Consider the following 20,080-nt stretch of genomic DNA (forward strand, 5'->3'; position numbering starts at 1 on the left):
TCTGGGGATGATGGGCCATCAGAAATGGGACTGGAAAAATATATTTTTCCAGTCCGCTTGAAATTATATCCTTAAAAATGATATAACTTCAATGAAGTTATATCCTGAAAAAGAAAAGAATTTGGTTTTCCTGGAAACGAGTCCTGAATTTTGGGATCAGCTCCCTCCTACATAAAGGTCGAAATTAGTTCAAAAAGTTTTTCTGATAAGTTCAAAACTTTCAAAAAATGTCACCTAGGCTATGGAGACTAAGTATTTTTGGGACAGTGAAGGATTTTATGGAGCCCAGAAACAGGCCAAATGCTGTTGTCTCTAAAGAGTTTGAAACCTGTATTAGTAATCCCCTTGGCCACGGGAAAACTAACTAAAAAGGGTTAAGGGGTACATCCCCCCTAGAAATTGGGTCTCAAAAGGACCAAGTTTGTTTTTCTATTTCTTACATACAAGAGATGAGGCCAAGAAAGGAGGACCCAAATACGAAAGAAAAAGCGAGAGAAAAAAATTTTGGTTTCCTATAAAAGAGATGGCCAACACCCTCTAAAATCATAGAATCTTAACGAAAATCACACCATCACATTCAGCGTATCAGAGAACTCTACTGTAGAATGTTCAAGCTCCTATCTACAAAAAATCTGGAATTTCGTTTTTTTGCCAGAAGACCGATCACAGGTGCGCCTAGTGCACCTAGACCCCCTCCCACGCTCATTTTTTCCAAAATCAACTGGTAAAAATTCTGAGATAGCCATTTTGTTCAGCATAGTCAGAAAAGCTAATAATTAAGTCTTTGGGAACGACTTACTCCCTCACAGTCCCCCCGGGGGAGGGGCTACAAGTTACAAACTTTGACCAGTGTTTACATATAGTAATGGTTATTGGGAAATGTACAGACGTTTTCAGGGGAATTTTTTCCTTGGATAGGGAGGGGTTTGAGGGGAGGGGTTACCTGGGAGGATCTTTCCATGGAGGAATTTGTCATGAGAGGAGAGAATCTCCATGAAGGGGACGCAGGATTTTCTAATATTATTTAATACAAAAAACAATGAAAGATAAATATGAAAAAGTTTTTTCAACTGAAAGTAAGAAGCAGCATTAAAACAAAACGAACGCATATGAGGGGTTCATCTCCCCCTAAATACTTGCTCTTTACGCTTAAGTATTTTAAAGTAGTAATTTCAACTATTTCTTCTACGGCCTTTGTGATTCAGGGGTCATTCTTGAAGAATTGGGGCAAAATTTAAGCTTTAATTTAAAGAGCAAGGTATTCAAGAGGGGGCAAACCCCCTCACATACTTAATAAAAATATACGAATATAGAAGTTCGTTACGAAAGTTAATTCGAAAGTTACGTATATTTTTTATTAATAAAAACGTTCATAAAAAATTAAAGTTCTAGTTGCCTTTTTAAGTACCAAAAGATTGAAGGGCAGCTAAGCCTCCTCCCCCATGTCTTTTTTCCCAAAATCGTCCGATCCAAACTAAGAAAAAGCCATTTAGCCAAAAAAAAATAAATAAATGCAAATTTCGTTCTAAGTATTCATGTGCGGAGAGCCAAAATCAAAACATGCATTAATTCAAAAACGTTCAGAAATTAAATAAAAAAACAAGTTTTTTTTAACAAAAAACAAGTTTTTTGTGCATTAATTTTAATTACGTTTTTGCGAGTTGGAAACAATTTCGGGGGAGGGTCAAACCCCCAAACCCCTCCTCATAGATACGGCCTCGAATAAGTCCCACTTAATAAACCTTGATTGGTCATGTGATATGTTCGATAGAATGTTGTTGTTATTTTGATGTTATGACAAACAAAAACACTGCTCAAAATACACATTATTTTTATCTAAAGCGCCAATCATACTCAGACATATTTATGGCAATTTCTGTTGGTTCCATTGTTTATCTATTTAAATTTTTGTTCGTTTTAGGTCTCAATTATTATACGACTTCATTTCTGTTTGTTTTGGTGTCTTAATATGGATCTTACTTATCATCGAAAAGTTCTTTTTTGGAAAGCTGTCTTTTAACTAATAACTATTGAGAAATAGCAATGCCTTTTTCATAGTAATCTAGAAAAAATGTGACCTTGCGATAAGGGGAACAAGTCACTACTACGTCATTTGAGAGCCTGGGAGCTTTAATAATCTTCCCACCCTTGTCAATCCCGAGGGTTTAAAACCCTCACGGAAGTTCCGACCCTTTGATGACACTTCTTCCTCCAAAGCTTTTCCCACGATTTGAGTAATTTGTTGAATCACATAAAACGGAAATGAAGAAAAATATAAACATGGGAATGTTCTCAGATTGGGTAAGCGGGCGTGGTTGGCGGTCTTTTTAATCAAGTATTTGAAACTTTACTAAGTTAAGTGATAAAAAACAATTTTAGTATTCAGATTAAGTTCACATATATGGATACTTCAGAAATGAAATGATTGAAATTTCCACTTAAATGGTAACTTCAGTTTGGTACTTCATTACTTGGGCTTAGGGGTGCCATTCCAAGACAATATAGGAGGCTGGGCTTGTAGGCGGTGGTGGTTGTATGGGTATCGCTCTCCCCCTATCTTTAAGCGGATGTAGGCTTTACTTATATTTATACGAATTTGTTGAACAATAAAACAAACCATTCTTCTCGATAAAATGGCAGTTTAGTGACTTTTACGCTAATTTGGAAAATTGGTGAAGTTGGTGATGGTTCCAAATAAATGTTTTTGAGCACTCATATTTGCTAAATTTCAGTCTAGTGCAGGCACTTACGCAGGATTTTTTGGAGGGAGATCCGGCAATAAAAAAATGGGTGGGGGAAGGCAATGATAAAAAAAATTATTAGACAATTTACATTAGAAAAACCCAAAAATTCATAGAACTTCGGATATTGTGGTAGGGGGAGAGGGGTGGGGCCTAAGCTCCACCTCCTGTAGATGCCCAAAATTTATTGTCTTTTACGCTAACTTAAATTGATGTTTAAGCACACGAATGAAACTTTCATGAGCTGATCTACTAGGCTGAGAATAAATATAATCAAATACCTAATGTAAAAAATTCCTTCTATGCCCTCATTTCATCTGTATATTCCTCCCTGGAAGTTTTATTTACCTAGCTCAGACTAGGTCTACGAATTAGAATTAGGATTCTTGAAGCCAGGGTAAAGACGGTGGTCAAGTGCGGCTTTGAAACGTGAATGTTACGAAAGATTGAATATTGGATGTTTTCCAGAGAGATTGTCTAAGGATAATCTCATACCTAGGTGATATTATAATTACACTTGCCGATAAAATCAAAATTCTGCATGACTAGTTCCTATGTGTCCATTCGTAATTTCGTTAATTATGTAAATTATACCAAACACACTCGAGAAGTGAAGTCAGGCTAATCATATCGGAGTATACCAATATGATGAAGATATAATACTTTAGAAGCAAAATTATCGGAATTACGACAAAGAATTATGGAAAGAAGGTCACCCAGAACGTATAAAAGAAATACCTAACCTAACGAAAATACCGACTATATATTAAATATTTAATTAAAACATGCCTACATCGTAGTTTTTTAAATGACAGTAAGCTAATTGTCTCTAAATACAAACAGATAAAACCGGTTCTCGCATATCTAAGAGAAACTTCCCAAGTGTGTTTGGTATAATACATAAAAGTACCGTAATTTCTTCAGTTGAACAATGTTCAACTTCCAAACCTAAAACTTGTAGCTGAGCAATCGAAATTATGGTTTAGGGGTATATCTTTTTTTTTCCATTAGACAAGATGGAACCTTGGAACAACAAATTTCGTATAACCAAGATGAATCTGGTCAAGGTACAAGATATATTGTTAACAGTACTAGTTGGGAACAAATTAGTGTTCAAGCAAGCTTATCGGAAGTTCTTGCAGTTTTAATTTTTCGCTTCGGTGGTTCCAGTTTTGACGTTAAGATCAAGGACAACCACGCTCAATTCGTAAATCTTGGTTTTTAATCAACAGCTACGACTCTGATGTAGCTCGGGGTATTGAGTATCCGTTTGAACGACCGTAAAGCAGAGTTGCCACTACTTGTTAAAAAAAAGGGGAAAATCCTACAGATTCAGAGATGGTGCATAGGGTGTTGAATTGCCACTGTCCGTTGGACCCAACAAATTATACCTAAGTTAGGCTGGTTCGATTACCTGAAAATGAAGATGCTACATATTACATTTCTTGCCCAATATTTAGCCAAAAATACACAGAGAACACGCCCTCTTCCCAAATTGACACCGCTTGGTTTAATCGAAGAGACAAAAGAAGGCAATGAACATTTCTAGTTTTACAATTATTTGACCACAAAAATCTACAGCTGAATGAAAACCTGAAATCTGCAAGAAGCTTTTAGTTTATTTTTCATTCCTCACTGTCATAGAAATTTGGGTTGTTTGATTCTTTGTTTGTATGTCTCTTTTTGAACGACATTTAATCGGGTCGCAGTCAATACGAAAAAAAAATCAAATCAAACAAACTTTCAAGTTCCAGGCAAAGTTTAGGTCTTTAGCTACGAATTTTGCGCGTGAACTTTAGCTTTCAAGCTATGTTAATGCCTATTTTATGGTAAGTTATAATGACTTAAACTGGCAATGGAACTTTCGTTTCTTCTGGCACACATTTTTTTGCCAAAAAATTGTAGATGAGTTTGTGTCGCTTTATTGATGTCGGCGTAACTTTGCAATGTCTACCAGTCTCTGAAAGTTATATCACTAATTTCTGAAGTATATATGTTTAGCGGTGAGACTTTGTTTACACTCTCATGTCTTCTGAACATGTGCATGTTTTTGTCCATTGCTATTGATCTTTTGAATACTCAACATTCTATTAAATCACATTGACTGGGTGCATATGGTGGTGAATGAGGGTGTCATTCTGGCCAGGACCTCTTCCCTCAAAAATCAAAAGACAAATTTTTCCTATAGTTTTTTTTTCTTTGTTGAAAAAAGTACAAAGAACGATTAAAACCTACAATTTTGAGTCGCAAGCGAGTAAATTAAACAACTATTTTGATTTTGACGAGGAAATCAGACTTATTTGTGCTTTTGATACATCCGTTATTTTCCAAATATATACACAACAGTTGATGTCAGTAATTTTTCGTTTTGTGCCATTTTAAGCCACGAAATAAGAGGTTTACCTATGAAAGAACCAAAATATACTCTAAAGCAGTTGTTTAATTTAGGAGCCGGTCAATTGAGAAACTTTTTGTGTTATTTTGAATTTGACGAGGAAATCAGACTTATTTGTGCTTTTGATACATCCGTTATTTTCCAAATATATACACAACAGTTGATGTCAGTAATTTTTCGTTTTGTGCCATTTTAAGCCACGAAATAAGAGGTTTACCTATGAAAGAACCAAAATATACTCTAAAGCAGTTGTTTAATTTAGAAGCCGGTCAATTGAGAAACTTTTTTGTGTTATTTTGAATTTGACGAGGAAATCAGACTTATTTGTGCTTTTGATACATCCGTTATTTTCCAAATATATACACAACAGTTGATGTCAGTAATTTTTCGTTTTGTGCCATTTTAAGCCACGAAATAAGAGGTTTACCTATGAAAGAACCAAAATATACTCTAAAGCAGTTGGTTAATTTAGGAGCCGGTCAATTGAGAAACTTTTTGTGTTATTTTGAATTTGACGAGGAAATCAGACTTATTTGTGCTTTTGATACATCCGTTATTTTCCAAATATATACACAACAGTTGATGTCAGTAATTTTTCGTTTTGTGCCATTTTAAGCCACGAAATAAGAGGTTTACCTATGAAAGAACCAAAATATACTCTAAAGCAGTTGTTTAATTTAGGAGCCGGTCAATTGAGAAACTTTTTTGTGTTATTTTGAATTTGACGAGGAAATCAGACTTGTTTGTGCTTTTGATACATCCGTTATTTTCCAAATATATACACAACAGTTGATGTCAGTAATTTTTCGTTTTGTGCCATTTTAAGCCACGAAATAAGAGGTTTACCTATGAAAGAACCAAAATATACTCTAAAGCAGTTGGTTAATTTAGGAGCCGGTCAATTGAGAAACTTTTTTGTGTTATTTTGAATTTTCAGCAACATGCTGTCAATTGACGGGGTATTAGATTCCTAGACGTTCTAATAGAGTCCATAATAAATAGAGTCCATGAAAATGAAGGGCTTTTTTAAGACTGGTGTACCTCCTATGTCCACTTATACACACGGGAGAACATATCCTCCTTATCCATAACGAAAAACACCCATCCCTAAGAACAATTAAAAGGATGCCCCACAAAGAGAATTTTAACGATTTGAACCTTAAAAAACCTTTTTTATGCATCAGAATGGCTCCTGTTTTGAAATCATCTCCCTCCATTTCCCCAAAGCCTTGAGGTAAGGGATATATTCAGCTTCATGATAAAAAAAATGCCATGTATAGTGGCCATATAAGTTTCATAAGTTAAGTTTCTGAGTTGATTATTCCAAACTCACAAACAAATAAATAAATTAAACAACATTTTCGCGCTGGAGAAAACCTATGAGGGTTTTCGGTCGCGTAACTACTTACCTATTAACTCGCCTGTATTTTGAAGTTCGGAAAAGCTGATGAGAAGGGACTCATTTTTTAAGGAAAAGGAGTTAAAAAAACAATTTTTACGTAAATTTTCGGAAATGATGGGGATATCATAACAATCTAGACTTATGGGGCGAGGAGGGGTCAGGCACCATGTCCATTTTATCTGTGTTCGTGGTCCGCTATAGAGTCTAGATGACTGTGTGTAATTAAAAAAGGTGCCTTAAATAAGATATGTATTTACATCCATGTTTAGACATGTGTCTTTTTGGTTCAGCCAAATTTAGAGAGATTAAGTTTAAAAAGTGTCTTTTTGGTTCAGCCAAATTTAGAGAGATTAAGTTTAAAAGTGTTTTTAAACAACACTTTTTTTAACAACACTATTTTAAACAACACTATTTTAGTAGGCCTATGCTTAGTGAGCAGCTGGAGAGGCCTACAACCCAGATCCAATGTTTGGTAAGCTGTGTAATTTTAGGTTACAATCACTCCTTACTTTTACACTAATTTTTTTGTTTTTTCAATTAAAAATCAAAGTGTCACCATTGCAAAATACACGCATTTGCCAATTTCCTGCTGTTCTTTTGGATTGTGAAAAAAATAACCATTACAATTTTTTTGCTAGTCATATAAACCACATATGCTTGTGCAGACCTATTCAATAAGTCTGAATAAAAGTCACACTTCGCGGCTCGTAAGAATAAAGGGATTTTAATTCGTGAGTTAATTGAAAATCCACTGAGAGATTGAACAGACCATTGTTGACTTGCACGACTTCATTAGTACTCTATTCTTGACAGACTGACCGCAGCGTTGTCGTGAATACGTCGGACAAGATAGCCGAAGTAGGACGAATTCAAAGCTACCCCCCACAGGGTTCTAGGTACCAGGGGGGCCATGGTTATCCAGATCAAAATGGATATTCCGATGCTGTTCCAACTGCGAAGGTTGTCTGGACGGATGAGCAGAAATTGGTAAGTTATTGAATAATAAGCCTCCAACGCATGATTGATGCTGCAGGATTGTAATTTGTTTTGAGCGATCAAGTTGTTAAATTCATACTTGTTCAACATGATTTTAACTAATTCACTATTCAATTAATTTGTTACATTAATACTTTAAGGAAACACCATAGCCATTTCACTATAAGGGATTAAGTTACTTTCAATTAATTTGAAAAATGAAAAAACTTTCAAAATCATTTTTTATTCTAAAGGCTTAAATCTAAAAAAACTTTTTACGGCTGTTTTGACTTTTTTTTTTATTTCATTTCCGTTGCTACCAACCTCAGGTTTGAATGCTTACAAGACTAGGATATAGTACCATGGTTGCTGTAATTAATTTTTCCACGGGCACCACCAACCCTAGGAACGGCTCTGCTGAGATACATATTTAATTATTCAAATGACTTGACTTGCATCGTTGATCATTCTAGTGCATCTTAATAAAATTTTGCATCTCAGCCGATCATTATAGAAGCAAAAAGATCTTATTCTTGGTTTAGGTGGTAGTGAGGTGTCTTAGTGTTTTTTTTAATAGGGGGGGGGGGTGGGAATTACAAAATTAGGCCACTATTTTCGATTTTCGTTGATATTTTCACATTCTTCCACAAAACTATTTCCTTAAAAACTATCTGCAATTAAAATATTCTACCTGCTTTGGAAGTTGAATCAGGATAGTGTAGTCAGGACTTAATACTAGAGAACTTGCTATCTGTTTATGGTGGTTGCATTTAGCACCCATGGGGGGGGGGATAACTGTTACATTTGTTAGGCCAAAAACAGTTTTTTTGTGTGTGTATAATGTTAGTAACAATTTAAATAGTAACTTTTCCAAAACGATGGAAGCAAAATAAATAGAACAAAAACGATTGCTTCTATACCTTTAACGCTCCAAATAGAAAATTTTCAGACGAAAAAGTAGAAATAGTTTAGGTTATAAAGAGGGTGCAAGAGCTGACATAAAAGCCTCTTTTTACCATAATTCAAAGACAATTTTCCAAGTATTTTTCCTTGTTGTTTTCCTGTATATGTTTTAAAGTGTTGAGCAGTACGACACCTTCGCTTTCTGGCCCCGTTAGATAAGTGCTAATGCACTTTTCTAACGGTTTCAAACAAGGTTTTTTTTACCTGCATTTTTAAAGCCAAAACTAGCTGATGGTGTCTCTAGACTTTGACGGATGTTATTGATTTTAGCTTTCCAATTTAATTTTTGCTCAAACGTCCTGAATTTGTTGCGCAATAGGTTATTTTTCTAAGGACTCATTGACATGACAAGATTTAAGAGCGTAGGCAGTATTGACTGACATACTCTGGTACTGAGTCTCTAATTAATATGTCGCCGCAAGGGATCCTACCTTTAGGCCAAACAGACACAGACCTATTTTGCATCTAATCCGCAATAAATGAATTTTTGAACATACATTATCGTCTGGTTTGCCGTGACCTTACCAAATTGCATTGTAGGACGAAATGAAACTGCAATGTCTACCGAAACCAAGTAGCAACATTTTGACAAAAAGAAGCCAATCTTTGTCTAGTTGTGGAAATGTATTCTACCATAGTCCCCTGTGCTAAGGGAGTCTTAAGGGTGAGTAAACAGCAGGCATGTACCCACTTGGATGACATTTGAGTCCATTGACTACCAGTCCAAGACGTAATTTTTTCACTTCACAATTTCCTATATTTGTGTTTTCCAAGTTTTTTCCTCTGAATTTTTGCCCCTACTTCGAGAATTGTGGATCCGAGGTCGTTCCAACGGAGATTTCAGAATTGAATGCTCTCAACTCCGTGAAATAAGAAACATTCATACTCACGTGAAAGATTTATATAACGCACTATTCTTATAGCTGAACCTTTCCTTAGATGCCTTCCTCCGCCCTACGTTTATGAGTGTTACAATTTTTTCTATTTGACCGAACATGGCATGTCAGAATGAATTACAGGGAATGGGTAGTAATGATGACTGACGTATCTAACCAATTGAGTTCATAGGAGGTCAGTTACTTTTCGCCTCTATATTTAAATTTTAAATTAGGTTTAAATTTCAGGTAAGTCGTCCAGAACAAGGAATACAGTTGAATCAGTTGAATGGTGGACATCCAAGTCATCAACAAAATTATGTGGTGAGTGTAATTATTGCACGTGTTGGGATTCCCCCTGACCATGTCTGAAGATCCTCCCCCCTTCATGAATTGCCCAAAACTAACTTTTACTGCGTCTTATTCCTCACTCCCTCCAATCTGTATTCGTTTTTAATTAGTCTTTCGCGACTTATGTTGCACTCCTTGGATATATAGAATACTTCATTTAGCATATGTATCTCTGTGTTTTCAAATCTGTAATTTGCTCCTTCTTAACAACACTTTATATATTTTTACAAGTGACCAATATCGTTACAAGTTTCAACTTCAACTTTTTCATTATTCAACTTAAAAAATACAAAAACAGTATTATGCCCCAACAGAGAGCAGAGCTCGTAAGGCTGGGACAGCGCAAAAATATAGAAAAAAAACATCAACATCTCATTGTACTAATGATTCCAAAATTTAACACGGCAAAACACAAACAAAATAGAAAAAAAAAACTTATAAAAGAGAAGTAACAAAGATAAGTAAATAAATAAATATTGAGCAGGAGGGGCGTGGGAGGCCAACCCAGACACAGGGACAGAAAAACAAAACATACAAATAAGAAGATCAAATAATTCAATTTTCCATCATCAATGGTGAATAATCAAAAATTTAGCAAACAATCTTTAATATCTGCTTTTTTAAATTTAGTTGAGATTTTTGGGATGGATCAAACAGAATTTTATCATTCAGCTTATAATTGTTAGCAATGAAGGGTATTTGGTACCTAATCGAAAACCTTGACCTTTTAGAACTTACAATAGGAATTCGGTACATCCCAGATCTCCGACAATCCGAACGAGGAAGTAAAATTAACAGAGATTTGTCATAGAAATAATTTTTAGAATTTTGGATTTGAAAATGCAATATGGAAGTATTTAATACTCGTATATAATTTAAATCTAACGAATTTAAGAAGAGAAATAATGTTTTAGTTTCCGAAACATTTTCAAGTTTTGAAGGTCGATGTAAGAAATTTCCAAGTATTCTTATTGCCCTATTTTGTAGTACCTGTAAGGGTTTTATATGCTTCGAAAATGTATTAAGATTTACAACTGAGCAGTAATTCAAATAAGAAGTAATTAGAGAGTGGTAAATTATTTTTAGAATGGTAAAAGGAAAAATATTCTTCACACGATTCATCGACCCAATATTTTGAGCAAGTTTTAATCTTAAATACTCAATATGATTATGAAATGACAAAAGGTGATCGAAAAAAAACTCTTAAATAACGATATAATTGGACCCTACAAATTTTTTGGTCACCAACCTGAAGCTCCTGAGGAGAAATCTCTCGAGTGACACGTTTTGAACTACCAAAAACCATAAAATTAGTTTTTGTAAAATTTGGTACTAGATTATTGGAAACAAACCATCGATTTACTGAGGTAACACTTATAGTCAGATTTTCGATCAATGTCAATGAATCCCTAGCTTTAACTGTTATAGCTGTATCATCTGCAAATAGAATTACATGGCTAATATTCTCATGCAAACCTCGTGGAAGATCATTAATATAAATCAAAAATAAAAGTGGACCTAATACTGAGCCTTGAGGGACACCAATATCAATAAAACTTTTTAAGTTAGTCATTTTTCCACCGACATCTACTGTGATTTTGCGACCACACAGGTATGATTTAATGATTTGTAATCCTTTCCCTCTTATGCCGGAATTTATCGTTTTGTTAAGAAGAATTTCATGGTTTAAAGTGTCAAATGCTTTTTTTATATCATAGAAAACAGTAGCCACATGGAAATCATCATCTAAACAATCATTTATTTCTAATGAAAGAGCTGCAACTGCGTGCTCTGTCGAACGGTTTGCCCTAAATCCAAATTGATATTTGGTAAAGAAATTTATTTATCTAAATAGCTAGAAATCCTTTCTTTTAAAATTTTTTCAAAAACTTTAGATAATGGTGATAAAATTGCAATTGGACGATAATTACTTGCATCAGATTTATCGCCTTGTTCATTCAACGGAACTACTCGGGCAATTTTCCATCTACTAGGAAATATACCTGAGTTGATACTCAAATTGAAAATGTGGACAAGTGGTTCAAAAATAACTCCGGCAATACTCTTTAACAAATTTGTTGATAATTCATCATATCCCACTGAATTACTGTTTTTTACATTTTTGATAATCTTATGGAATTCTGCAAAACTAACAGGGGCCAGAAATATGCTCGTACATTCATTGGGGGTTAAATATTCTTTATGCGACCTGTAAGGGGACAAATATATTCCTGCTGAAACAATTGCTTGACCAACACCAGCAAAATAATCACTAAACATATTAGCAACATCTTGCGGTTCTCTAACTTCTACACCATTTATATTAATTAATACCTCAGGATGTGATAACTTTTTATTTTTTCCAATTTCATCCTTAATTAAATTCCAAGTTTTTCGAGGAGAACCAGAAATTTTAAATGAATTTTCATAATACACTCTTTCATTTTCTCTAAGAATCCTTACTAACAGATTCTTATAGTTTTTAAACGTATTATATTTATTTCAGTGGGATATTTCATTTTAATTTTAATTTAAACGATTTTTTCATTAATAGACCTCAAAAGCGATGCATTTACCCATGGTTTTCTTGGTGTTTGCCTCTTTCCTTTCAGGTTTCTATACGGGCAAAATTTATCAAGCTTTTCAGTCAATATATTATAAAAATTATCTAAGGATTGATCTGGATCCATTTCATCAATTACTGAACTCCACCCTACGTCACCGAGTGCTTCTTTTAATTTTAACAAATTTTTTTCCCCAAAGTCTCTTCGCTTTGTTGACTTCTTTTCATTATATGGGAAATATAGCGAAAAATCAGCCATAAGTATGCAGTGATCAGATGAATCATCAGGAATGACATATGTACTAACAGCACTTTCAGGTGAAAAAATATTATCAATTAGTGAATATGACGTATCAGTTATTCTGGATGGTACAAGACATACAGGATATAATCCAGGAGATAGCGGACATTCTAAAAACCTCAAAGTGTTACTATCCAGTCTATTCTGATTAGCAGAAACAAGGTTCATTAAGTCAATATTAAAATCTCCCATAACTAGATAAGAAGTATTAAGACTAGCTAATTTATTCAAGAATTTTTCAATACAATCCCTAAATTCTAGCTGACGGACTACGGTAAATAACTGCGATTAGAATTTTCTCATTATTTAGAAAAAAACATTCAACAATACAAGATTCAAATAACATTTCAATATTCATTGACAAAAAATCTAGTCTTGCACGGGCTGGTATGCAACTTTTAATTAAAACACCAATTCCACCTTTCTTTTGCATACTCCTCCCAATATGAAACAATTGATAACCATCAACATAAACACTTTCAATTGAAAACTCATCTAAAAAAGTTTCGCATAAACCGAATATGTCCGTATCAGATGTCGATAGAATGTCAATTGTATCCCTTGCAGTCCTCCAGCCCCGACAATTCCAAAACGATTTCCTTCTTGTTCTAGAATTTTTCTTTGCCAATCCATTCAAAAATAAATACTGATTTTTTGGTATATCTAAAATGCTGCTATTATCTTCGTTATCGCTAGCTACAGTATTTTGGAAAACTGAAAGAAACAAAAGAGAATCTCGCTGAAATTCTTTTAACCTTGATGATGGAATTCCATCACTATCTCTATCCGTTATCAAATATTACCACCATGTCAAGAATAACCACACCACGACCCATGCGCCCAACAAACAAAAATAAAAGGTAGCAGACACAGAAACAACTAAGAAAAAAAAGAAGAAGAAAATGTCTTCATTCTAAGGCAAATTCTTTCAATATTCTACCGCTATTCATGAAGACCTCTATGTGCTTCAAAACAAGCAGTAAAAAAAAGATAACTGAAGAGAAACAATAGCAATAAATATATAGAGCAACGAAAATTAGTGAGAAGATAAGTAAAAAACAGATAAGTACGAGAGAAAACATGATTAAACGCTTCCTACTTGTATATTTTAAAACATACTAACAGGGGGGCGCTTTACTATTAGACTATATGATTTAATTTCACTGAAACATCACTTGGAAAACTATGATGTACATGTCCTCGGGCGTTCGGAAAGTCGTCAATCTCTGGTATGCTGTCACTAAATGAATATTTTGTAATTGAGCCGTCAGGTCTTTTCACAAACAAGTTTGTCTGAATCCCCTTTGACATCCATGCCTCATATCTAGTAATCTTCCGCAATTTATCCCGTTTCGCCAAAATCAGCTTACTTATTTTACGAATTTCGGCTGGCACGTCATCACTAATAAACAAGTTGCTATTATTTCCATTAAATGTCTTGTCCTTAAGCTTGCTGGTATTTTTTATAATAGAAAACTTGTCGTCTTTTTTATTTAGTGTCACCTTTAAAAATTTACGATTTCTGTCATATTGCGATATTGTAAAATTTACTTCAGGCAATTCTAATCCATGGCGAACAACTTATGTGAATAAAGCTTTAGCGTTATCAATATCCTCGCAAACTGCATTCCATATGATGATATTATTTTCTAACTTGGCGGCTTCCAATTTCACAATCCGACACATTGAATCTTCATTTTTTCTTTTTAACTTTGTTAATTCATCAGTACAAGTTTTTAATTGCAAATTGAGGCAGGACGTATCATCTTCAATTTTTCCAATTTTCAATTCACTATTAACCATCTTATTTTTAAGAAGCGAATGTTCTTCATCCAGATACAACAAAAAAAAAAGTTTTTTTTAAATGAAAGTAAGAAGCGACATTAAAACTTAAAACGAACAGAAATTACTCCGTATATGAAAGGGGCTGCTTCCTTATCAACGCCCCGCTCTTTACGCTAAAGTTTGACTCTTTCCCTCGACTCTTCTTTTAAAAACAGTAAAAAACTTTAGCGTAAAGAGCGGGGCGTTGATGAGGAGCCAGCCCCTTTCATATACGGAGTAATTTCTGTTCGTTTTTAAAGTTTTAATGTCGCTCCTTACTTTCTTTTTGAAAAAACTTGTTTTTTTGTTTAATTTCTGGACGTTTTTGAATTAATGCATGTTTTGATCTTGGCTCTCCGCACATAAATAATTAAAACGAAATTGGCATATTATTTTTTTTGGGCTAAATGGCTTTTTCATGGTTTTAATCGGAAGATTTTAAGAAAAAAGCAGCGAGGGAGGAGGCCTAGTTGCCCTCCAATTTTTGATTACTTAAAAAGGCAACTATAACTTTTAATCTCTTACGAACGTTTTCATAAGTAAAAAATATACGTAACTTACGAATTAACTTGCGTAGCGAACTTCTATATTCATATGTTTTTATTGCCTATATAAGGGGGCTCATCCCTCTTCGATGCCTCGCTCTTTACACTAAAGCTTAAATTGTGTCCCATTTCCTTAAGAATGACCTCTGAATCACAAAGGCCATAGAATAAATAGTTGAAATTGCTAAAAATACTTTAGCGTAAAGAGCGAGGTATTATGAGGATGTAAACCCCTCATATGCGTAATAATTTATGTTCGTTTTAAGTTTTATTGCTGCTCCTCACTTTCAGGAGGAAAAACTTTTCATATTTATTTTTTCATTGCTTTTTTAAATAATGCTAGAAAATCCTGCGCCCCCTCCATTTCAAGTCTCTTCCCCCATGAGAAGTTTCTCCATGGAAAGATCCTCCCACGTAGACCCCTCCTCAACTCTCCCCCAAACCAAAAACATCCCCCTGAAAACGTCTGTACACTTCCCAGTAACCATTACTATATGTAAACACAGGTCAAAGTTTGTAACTTGCAGCCCCTCCCATGGGGACTGCGGGGGGGTAAGTCTTCCCCAAAGACATAGTTATTAGGTTTTTCGACTATGGTGAATAAAATGGCTATCTCAGAATTTTGATCCGGTGACTTTGGGGAAAAATGAGCGTGGGAGGGGGCCTAGGTGCCCTCCAATTTTTTGGGTCACTTAAAAAGGGCACTAGAACTTTTAATTTCCGTTAGAATAAGCCCTTTTGCGACATTTTAGGACCACTGAGTCGATACGATCACCCCTGGGAAAAAAAGAACAAACAAAAAAACAAACACGCATCCGTGATTTGTCTTCTGGCAAAAATGCGAAATTCCACATTTTTGTAGATAGAAGCTTAAAACTTCTACAATAAGGTTCTCTGATACGCTGAATCTGATGGTGGGATTTTTGTTAAGATCGTATGACTTTTAGGGGGTGTTCCCCCCTATTTTCTAAAATGAGGCAAATTTTCTCAGGCTCGTAACTTTTGATGGGTAAGACTAATATTAAGGAAACTCATATATTTAAAATCAGCATTAAAATGCGATTCTTTTGATGTAACTATTGGTATCAAAATTCCATTTTTTAGAGTTTCGGTTAGTATTGAGTCGGGTCGCTCCTTACTACAGTTCGTTACCACGAACTTTTTGATTACCGACCCTTGTAGTAAGAGTACGTAATTGATTGCATAAGTTGTCTAATTTATTACCATTTTCTTTTACGATTTCAAGAATTTGCTTAAAATCTGTAGCTAGTATTGATATTTCCGGTTTCGAGCTAGAGCTATCATCTGAGGTGTCTAATGAAATATTCATACCTTCTCGTTTCGGATTTTTCCTTTTACGTCCCATTGTACATTAATATTGTACTAATATCCAAATATTAATGCGTATTGCTAAATATCCAACAGTTCTTGAAATAATGTTTTCAGCATTGAACGAGTATCCAAAAGTTCTTAAAATAATATTTTCATATAAATCCACACAGAGGTCTTAAATGCGTCTTACTCTGACGAGAGCATTGAATGAACTGTTTGATAATTTAACACCATGACCTGCTTTATCAATGCTATTAAATAAAAAAAACAAGTTTTTTTAACTGAAAGTAAGGAGCGACATTAAAACTTAAAACGAACAGAAATTACCCCGTATATGAAAGGGGTTGTCCCCTCCTCAACGCATCACTCTTTACGCTAAAGTTTGACTCTTTATCACAACTCTACTTTTTAAAACATTAAAAGCTTTAGCGTAAAGAGCGAGGGATTATATATCAAAGGGGCTGCTCCTTCTTCAACGCCTTGCTCTTAGCACTAAAGTTTCGCATCACTCTTTACGCTAATGTTTTACTCTTTCTCTCAACTCTACTTTTTAAAACAGTAAAAACTTTAGCGTAAAGAGCAGGGCGTTGAAGAAGGAGCAGCCCCTTTCATATACGGGGTAATTTCTGTTCGTTTTAAGTTTCAATGTCGCTCCTTACTTTCAGTTAAAAAACTTGTTTTTTTATTTAATTTCTGAACGTTTTTTAGTTAATCCATGTTTTGATTTTGGCTCTCCGCAGATGAATAATTAAAGCGAAATTTGCATATTTATTTATTTGGCTAAATGGCTTTCCCATAGTTTTGATCGAATGATTTTGCGAAAAAAGGAGGGGAAGGAGGCCCAGTTAATCTCCAAAAGGCAACTAGAACTTTCCTTAAAAGGAAAGTTCCAAAAGGCAACGGCAACTTCCTTAAAAAGGCAACTAGAACTTTTAGTTTTTACGAACGTTTTCATTAGTAAAAGATATACGTAACTTACGAATTAGCTTACGTAACAAACTTCTATGTTCGTATGTTTTTATTACGTATATGAGAAGGTTCGCCCACTCGTCAGTACCTCGTCAATAACTCTTTGCATTAAAGCTTAAATTTTGTCCCCTGAATCACAAAGGCCGTAGAATAAATAGTTGAAATTACTAAAAATCCTTTAGCGTAAAGAGTGAGGTATAAGGAGGAGATGAACCCCTTATATGCCTAATATTTTCTGTTCGTTTTAAGTTTTAATGCTACTCCATACTTCCAGTTGAAAAAAATAATTCATATTTATTTTCTCATTGTTTTTTTAAATAATGCTAGAAAATGCTGCGCCCCCTTTATGGAAATCTTCTTCCCCCATGACAAATTCATCCATGGAAAATTTCCCCCACATAGCCCCCTCTTCTCAACCCCCCCTTCCCAACCAAAAAATCCCCCTGAAAACGTCTCTACATTTCCTAATAACCATTAATATATGCAAACACTGGTCAAAATTTGCAACTTGTAGCCCCTCCCACGGTGACTGTGGGGGAGTAAGTCGTCCCCAAAGACATAGTTAAAGGGTTTTTCGACTATGCTGAGTAAAATGGCTATCAGAATTTTGATCCGACTACTTTGGGAAAAAATGAGCGTGGGAGGGGGCCTAGGTGCCCTCCGATTTTTTTGGTCACTTAAAAAGGACACTAGAACTTTTCATTTCCGTTCGAATGAGCCCTATCACAAAATTCTAGGACCACTGGGTCGATACGATCACCCCTGGGAAAAAGAAAAAAACAAACAAATAAGCACGCATCCGTGATTTGTCTTCTGGCAAAAAATACAAAATTCCACATTTTTGTAGATAGGATCTTGGAACTTGTACAATAGGGTTCTCTGATACGCTGAATCTGATGGTGTGATTTTCATTAAGATTCTATGACTTTTAGGGGGTGTTTCACCCTATTTTCTAAAATAGGGCAGATTTTCTCAGGCTCGTAACTTTTGATGGGTAAGACTAAACTTGATGAAACTTATATATTTAAAATCAGCATTAAAATGCGATTCTTTTGATGTAACTATTGGTATCAAAATTCCGTTTTTTAGAGTTTTGTTTACTATTGAGCCGGGTCGCTCCTTACTACAGTTCGTTACCACGAACTGTTTGATAAGAATTGTAAATATCTACATTCCATTAATTTCTTGCACTCTCATGTCATTGAGTTTTTTTTTTAATTTTTAGAGGAGGGTAAAACTTTTATTTTATTTGATATTTTGAATTATATATTTATGTAAAACGTCTAAACCCTGCTCTTTTGAAAAAAGACAAACAAACAATTGCATGCTCCATAATTTTTTTTTTCTGCATGATATAGGCCTACCATCCTAGAAAAGGAAAAATAATACAATAAACGAATGGAACAAATTTGATGAAAACATTCTAAATGACGATAATTAAAGAAAAAATGACACATTTTTTATTAGCCACTATAGTAAAAAAAAAGTCATTGATTTCGTGATTCTTAACATTTTCTATTCTCAGGTTAATATTTTTAATTTGGCCCTTTTAAAGAAATGGTTGAAGACTGTCTCGAACAACATGCATAAGTAATAAATAGCAACTTACACTCCCATCAAAATTGTATCCGGGGGATACATTTCAGGAGGGGGGTTCAACCCTCCCCTTCCTGAAATGTTTGCCTGGCTCGTAAAAACAAAAATGAATATAAACATATTTCTTTACTTTTGAAAAAAATTTGTACCCCCCCCCCCCGAAAAAATCCATTTGTAAACTCCCCCACCCCCAAAAAACATCCTCGATATGGCCCTGACTCCCATCACCCTCCCCTTCCAAAAAAACCTGAGCATTTCAACCCGATCTTCCAATCTTTTTGTAGTGATCGGAAACCAATTAACACAAGTCGCAGATGGGCTCTGAAGTCATATTGACTGTAGCAATCGTTATATAGCCCGACTTGATTCGTCAGGTCCTATCTGCGCTTAACAATTGTATAGAGTAGGATTATAATTTCTAGAGTACTTAATGTCAAAGGTATTTTGATAATGACAATTGAAGAGTCTCTTCATTGAAAGATTTCATGAAGAACTGATGATTTGTATCAGTTTTGTATGTGGCTTTACCAGCTTTGAAATACACACAAACATTGTGCTGGTTCACCGCTTGGAACGATAGAAGTTTGTTTTGGTGTTCTGTTTTGTCTTTTTTTATTAATATTTTTTTTTCTTTCATTGGAATACAGCTTTCCATTTTATATTTTGCTTTCCAACTGGACAAATTCTCGAATGTGAATTTGAAATATTCGATCCATCTTTGTGCTTTTTTTCACCGTCTTGATTAGAAGTCTAACCTGTTTTAAAATATAACGTTATTTTCAAATTTTCTAATTGAAAAGTCTCACGGACATTTGTTGTCTAAAATAGTACCTAAAAAACAAGGCTTCTGTGACTTTTGCCTAATATGTTAAAATTTCAACAAGGCCATGAATCTCATTATGGCAGGACTGTTTTTTTTTTTCACGACAGAAATTTAGCAGATTTGGCATTCTTAGTAGTTTTAGTTTGAATAATGTGTGGTCTGTATGGGCTCTTACACAAGACAAGCTCATTTGAATCTGCCGCCATTTTTAAGATTTTCTATTTCTTTGCTTTCTGGCCAGGTCCGCCCAGTTCCCGCCCTTGTGTCTGAAGTTTATCTTCAGGCCTTGCTAAATTAAAAAAGTTTCCAATTTATAGAGAGCAGGTACGAAGTCCCTCATTATCCATAATAGCACGGCGGAGAATAAATTCATTTTCAATAAAGAGAATAACCTAACCCCAGAAAATTGCTGCCAAGAAGCAAAT

The 20,080-nt window shown here is 34.7% G+C and overlaps 1 protein-coding gene across 6 annotated transcripts in view; it reads left to right on the top strand.

The window, feature by feature from the left end:
- LOC136029356 (uncharacterized) overlaps window positions 1-20,080 on the top strand; it is an 83,705-nt gene that overhangs the window by 16,013 nt on the left and 47,612 nt on the right. For 4 of the 6 annotated variants that reach the window (XM_065707662.1, XM_065707661.1, XM_065707664.1 and 1 more), the window contains exons 3-4: window positions 7,352-7,525; window positions 9,601-9,675. In XM_065707662.1, the coding sequence (XP_065563734.1) occupies window positions 7,352-7,525; window positions 9,601-9,675 (249 nt within the window). Of the gene's footprint in view, window positions 1-7,351; window positions 7,526-9,600; window positions 9,676-11,248; window positions 11,315-20,080 lie in introns of those variants that run through there. The other 2 variants (XM_065707665.1, XM_065707666.1) reach the window with 2 other exon arrangements.

This window comes from Artemia franciscana, chromosome 7 (genome assembly GCF_032884065.1).
Source record: "Artemia franciscana chromosome 7, ASM3288406v1, whole genome shotgun sequence".
NCBI lineage: Eukaryota > Metazoa > Arthropoda > Branchiopoda > Anostraca > Artemiidae > Artemia > Artemia franciscana.